The sequence below is a fragment of the Natator depressus genome, chromosome 6 (genome assembly GCF_965152275.1).
Source record: "Natator depressus isolate rNatDep1 chromosome 6, rNatDep2.hap1, whole genome shotgun sequence".
Classification (NCBI taxonomy): domain Eukaryota; kingdom Metazoa; phylum Chordata; order Testudines; family Cheloniidae; genus Natator; species Natator depressus.
This window is the reverse complement of record NC_134239.1, coordinates 118,129,496-118,135,495: the sequence shown is the minus strand read 5'-3', so window position 1 is coordinate 118,135,495 and position 6,000 is coordinate 118,129,496. Positions and strand designations below refer to the sequence as shown.

Sequence of the window (6,000 nt, the reverse complement as noted above, 5' to 3'; positions counted from 1 at the left end):
TCCGCGCCGGCTGAGGGGAGGCTGCGGCGGGCGGGCGGGTGCGGAACTGGCGGTGGGGGCGGCGGCGGCTTCCTGCTGCGGAGCGGCGAGGGCCGGGAGCTCCAGCTGCGGGGACTCGGCAGCCCGGCCGGGCCCGCCTCGGCTGGGGCGGGGACGCTGCTGGTGCTGCTGCTGCTGGGGCGGCGGGTGGTTGCTTCCCCGCGGCAGGCGAACTCCGGCGGGCTTGCTGCGGACAGAGCCCCCCCCCCGACCCCAGTGATTGGCGTCCCGGCGGGCAAGGGAGGGGCGCGCCTGGATTGGGCGGCGGAGCGGGGCTTGGGACTGGTCTCCGGCAGCATGGCTCAGAGGTGGGGGAGCGGGGGCTGCCTGCCCCACTGAGGAGGGGCTGCCGCTGCTGGACCCCCCCCCCCGGGAGCTGCTGCGCTCAGCATCCCCGCCGGCTCTCCATTAGTGCCTCCTCCCCCTTTCGCTGCCCAGCCGGCTTGCCATGGCCGGGGCCATGAAGTTCAACGGGTACATGAAGGTGCGGATCGGCGAGGCGGTGGGTCTGCAGCCCACCCGCTGGTCGCTGAGACACTCGCTCTTCAAGAAGGGCTACCAGCTGCTGGACCCCTACGTGGCGGTGAGCGTGGACCAGGTGCGGGTGGGGCAGACCAGCACCAAGCAGAAGACCAACAAGCCCACCTACAACGAGGAGTTCTCTGCCCCCGTCACCGATGGCCGTCAGCTGGAGCTGGCCGTCTTCCATGACACCCCCATCGGCTACGATGACTTTGTGGCCAACTGCACCCTGCGCTTCCATGACCTCTTACACACCCTGGGCAGCGCTGACAGCTTTGAAGGCTGGGTGAGTAGCTGTCCTCCTGTGGGGACGTGGGCTGCCCATGGAGTGTGTGCTCATATATACTGGCATGTACATTCACACACCTGTGGGCATGCACGCACTTGTACACCTCTGTGTATGCACACATGTCTCTGCGCTCATACACCTACTTGCAGTCACACTGGTACGTGCGTTCTGCATGCCAGTGCGACAAGATTCATCTGTGATGGCCACCATGTTGGACAACCTGCTGAAGATTGAACTGGGGATCTCCAGGGCTAAAAATATGAGCTCAAGAGCCCCAACAAGGGGCTGTAAAAACTCATATTCTCTTTGAATATGTGAGTTATGCACACTCACTAGTGGGTTACACAGGCACACCTACAAACTCTCATACATATGTGTATGCTTGCAGTTAATTGCAAACATATGCACACGAGGAAGGATACATTTCCTTACAAATCTACATATGCACATACCCATACACCTGTGGATATGCACACACACTTTGGGCGAAATTCACCCCTAAATTTAAACCAGTTACAGGGATGAACTTGGCAATGCATGATCATGTATAGATCACATACATAACAGCATAAGCCAAACATCAGTATTTGCTGGTTGTTCCCCAACTTTCCAAGTAGGTGCAATTTGCATCCTTCCCCTCAGAGCTATAGTTCACGTTTCAACCCTAATGATGGAGTAGATGATATACAGAATCATAGAAATGTGGGGCTTCAAAGGACCTGAGCTGGTTATCGAGTGCATCCCTCTGTGCTGAGGCTGGATTAAGTATACCTAGATCATCCCTGACAGGTGTTTGTGTACCTTGTTCTTGTTCTTCAGTGAAGGGGATTCAGTGACAGGGATTCAAAAACCTACCTCAAACCTGATCTAGTGCTTAACTATGCTTAGAGTTAGCAAGTTTTTCCTATTGTCCAACCTAAATTTCCCTTACTGCAGGTGAAGCTGATCGCTTCTTGCCCTACCCTTGGTGGACTTGGAGAACAATTAATTACCGTCTTCTTTATAAGAGCCACTAACATATTGGAAGACTCATCAGGTCCCCCATCCCTCACACAGTCTTTTCATCTCTAAACTGAACATGCCCAATGCTTTCAGCTTTTCCTCAGAGGTCAGGATTTCTAAACCTTTTATCACTTTTGCTGCTCTTCTCTGGAATCTTTCCAATTTTTTCACATCTTTCTTAAAATGTGGTGCATAATAATTATCTCTGTGTCAGTTAAAGGCTCTCCTGCTTTCATTTCCAGAGCTAGAATATGGGAAAGGGAAGTGTATCCATCTAGCAATAGTTTACAGTTTGATAAGAAATGCTGAATGAAAATACACACCGTTCCAGGTAGACAGATTGCAGAGGAGTTTGGATATTCCCAGAAGGAATTACAGTTAATAACTTGTTGAGACCAGACAGTTTAGTCAGTGTAGTCAAAAAACCACCAGTCAGATCACACTGATGATGCATGAGGGGGAGAGAAGTGCCACTGGAGAGAACAGATATCTATCGAAATCTTAGCTGCCAGTGCTTTCCTTTCTCAGTTCAGCACAGTGGCTGAGAAATAGCATTATGTATCGAAGTACCAGAGAGACGATTGTGTCTACAGAAAAACACAACATTGGTGCTACACATCCTGCTTATTTATTGTCAGTCACCCCCAACAGTGTGCTAAGTGCTCTCCAGCCAAGCATGAGGTTCCTGCCCTATAGAATGAGCAGTTGAAATACATAATGGACTGATGAAAAGATAAGGCAAGGGAGAAACCTCATGCAGTGTGACAGCATTGTGGTTCACACCCATCTTTGTCAATCTTTTTATTAATATTGGTTATTAGTTTTGTCGCCTATTTCAATAACACTTGTTTTAGGTGGAAGGGCTCAAGTCCTCCTTATACAATGTATGGGCTACACACCCATAGATATCCGTGCAAAATCTGTACGTGGTACTGCAGCTACACCATTGTAGTGTAGATACTGGCCACAGTGATGGAAGGGATTTTAGCTGGGTTGACAGAAGAATTCTTCCATCGACCTAATGGTGTCTACACCAGGGCATAGGTCATTTTAACTAAATCTCTCATGCATGTGAATTTACCACACTCCTGATTTTGATAGGGCTTGTCTTCACTACCCAGGTAAGTCGACCTAAATTATGCTACTCCAGCTACGTGAATAGTGTAGCTGGAGTCACCATAGCTTAGGTCAACTTACCCGGGTATCGTCACTGCACTGTGTTGGTGGGAGACCCTCTCCGGTCGATTTACCATACTCTTCTTGGAGAGATGGAGTACCGGGGTCGACTGGAGAGCGCTCTGCCGTCGATTTAGCGCAGGGGTGGGCAAACTTTTTGGTCTGAGGGCCACATCTGGGTATAGAAATTGTATGGCGGGCCATGAATGCTCATGAAATTGGGAGTTGGGGTGCGGGAGGTGGTGAAGGCTCTGGCTGGGGGTGTGGGCTCTGGGATGAGGCCAGAAATGAGGAGTTCAGAATGTGGGAGGGGGCTCCAGACTGGGGCAGGGAGTTGGGGTGCAGGAGGGGTGAGGGCTCTGGCTGGGGGTGTGGACTCGGGGGTGGGACTGGGGATGAGGGGTTTGGGGTGCAGAAGGGTGCTCCGGGCTGGGACTGAGGGGTTCGGAGGGCAGGAGGGGGTTCAGGACTGGGGCATGGAGGGTTGAGGGCTCTGGCTGGGGGTGCAGGCTCTGGGGTGGGGATAGGGATGAGGGGTTTGGGAGGGTGCTCTGGGCTGGTACCGAGGGGTTTGGAGGGCTGGGGCAGGGGGTTGGGGCGTGGAGGGAAAGGCTCAGGGGTGCAGGCTCCAGGTGGCGCTTTCCTCAACCAGCTCCCGGAAGCAGCAGTGTGTTCCCTCTCTGGCTCCTACGTGGAGGCATGGTCAGGCTGCTCTGCGTGCTGCCCCATCCATAGGCGCTACCCCTGCAGCTCCCATTGGCCATGGTTCCTGGCCAATGGGAGCTGTGGGGGGAGGCGCTTGGGGCAGCGGCAGTATGCAGAGCCCCCTGGCCTCCCCAATACATAGGAGCTGGAGGGGGAACTGCCGCTACTTCCAGGAGTCGCGCAGAAAGCCCCCGACTCCGCTCCCCAGCTGGAGCGTGGAGCAGGGCAAACCCTAACCCCACTCCTGGAGGGAGCTTGAGGGCTGGATTAAGAGGTCCGATGGGCCGGACATGGCTCGTGGGCCATAGTTTGCCTACCCCTGATTTAGCGGCTCGTCACTAGACCCACTAAATCAACCCCTGCTGCATTGATTGTGGCAGTGTCGATCTCCCCATAGTGAAGACAAGCTCATAGCTAGGTTGACGCTACTAAAACTTAGTCTGACCTTTCTACATTGCTGAAGGCTGTGAAAAATTTCATGCCCTGTGCAACATTGTTAGGTCAGCCTAACCTCCACTGCAGATGTGGCTAGGTCAGTGGAAGAATTCTTACATAACATATCTTCAGATATGTTTTAAAGAGGATGGTGATTAGTTGTTCTCCATATTCATTGGCGGTAGGACAAGAAATAATAGGCTATCTGCAGCAAGAGAGATTTAGCTTAGATACTAGGAAAATCTTTCTTGCTATAAGGATAGGTGTGTACTGGAATAGGTTACCAAGGGAAGTTGTGGAATCCCCATCACTGGAGGTTTTTCGGAGCAGGTTAGACAAACAGCTGTCAGGGGTGGTCCAAGTTTACTTTGTCCTGTCTCAAAATGGGGGGAATGGACTAGATGAACTCTTGGGATCCCTTCCACACTACCTATGATTTGTATGATTCTGTGTATGAAAGGTTCTTTATACCAGTGTAGCTTATTCTCCTTCGTGTACGGAAATAAGGTATACTGGTATAAACACTTCTATACCAGTAGAACCGGTCCTCACCAAAAAGGGGGTTGTACCGCTTTTAACTACACCAGTATAATAAAAGCTGTACAACTTTTGTGGGTAGACAAGGCCTAAGAACTAATGCACTCTTTTTGGTCTGGTGTTCTAAAGTAATATTGTATCCCTTTATGCATCTAACTAATCGATGGCTAGTATTTCCTGAAAGCCATAGGAAAGCATAGTGCACAGTGCAACTCTTGCCGTCTGTAATTAGACAATTTAGTATGCTTGAGCATCCAGATGCGGAAAGAGAGGCATCTTTAGCAAGTAGTTTGTCACTACTACTGGTCCTTGTCAGTTAATGTCATATATGTGATGATTTGCTTAATCCATAGCAATTTAGGCCCCAAACTCTTACATATATGAATAACTTTATGCATGTGAGTTGTCTGGGTATCAGAATGGAATACTGTGCTTGGGGTGTATGTTGAAATTCATATTTGGAGGATCTTCTTAGAATTACCTATGTCTCATAACTCTTCAGATGAGTTGATTTGCCAAAGCCTCTCTGCTAAACAAATATTATTACAACCTGAATATTTCTGTAATTGCATATTCATTATTAAGCAGGTGTGACATTCATCTTGCAAATTTGTAAGAGCATGTTAATAGGGAAGATTTGTAGTGAGGCTCTGCTCTTTCTCTTTTTTGTTTACCTTTTTAGGTATGTTTAATGTCTCCTGTTAAGTGCCAACATGCCTTGCGTATGAATAAAGTGGGCATAGCTATCTCCACTATCTTGTACCTTTGCGTGCTGAGTGGGTGTAAAACTCTGCCAAACTTGAATGGCAGCACTTTACACTTGCGTTACACAGGTGCATACAGCTACAGCAGGTGCAAGGCAGTGGATAATCAAGCTCATCATGGATGCATGGATACTCTGGATGCTGTTATGTTGTGATTTGCGTTGTGATTACAACCCTGGTGCTACAAGAATTATTTTAAAGCATTTATTGAGCTTTGCAGACATTTGTTTAAGGATTTTGCTAATAGCTCAAGTACGGTGCCTCGTTTACTTGTGCCTCTGCTGACAATCAGATTACACTGAGGCTGTGTCTACACAAGAGATCTTACGGCGGCATAGCTGTACCGATGCAGCTGCGCTGCTCTGAGATCTCTCGTGTAGCTGCTGTATGGCAACAGCGAGAGCACTCCCATTGACATAATTAAACCACCACCAGCAAGCAGAGGAGAAGCTCTCCCGCCGACATAACACTGTGCACACTACCACTTATGCCGGCAAAACGTATGTCGCTCAGGGATGTGTTTTTTCACAC

At 49.9% G+C, this 6,000-nt stretch overlaps 1 protein-coding gene across 1 annotated transcript in view; it reads left to right on the top strand.

The window, feature by feature from the left end:
• The first annotated feature begins 254 nt into the window (after positions 1–254).
• The window catches only part of PRKCH (protein kinase C eta), a 165,320-nt gene continuing 159,574 nt past the window's right edge, over positions 255–6,000 (top strand). Inside the window, exon 1 of the mRNA XM_074956411.1 lies at positions 255–847. Within this exon, the coding sequence (XP_074812512.1) occupies positions 488–847 (360 nt within the window). The 5' untranslated portion in view covers positions 255–487. The remainder of the gene's footprint in view (positions 848–6,000) is intronic.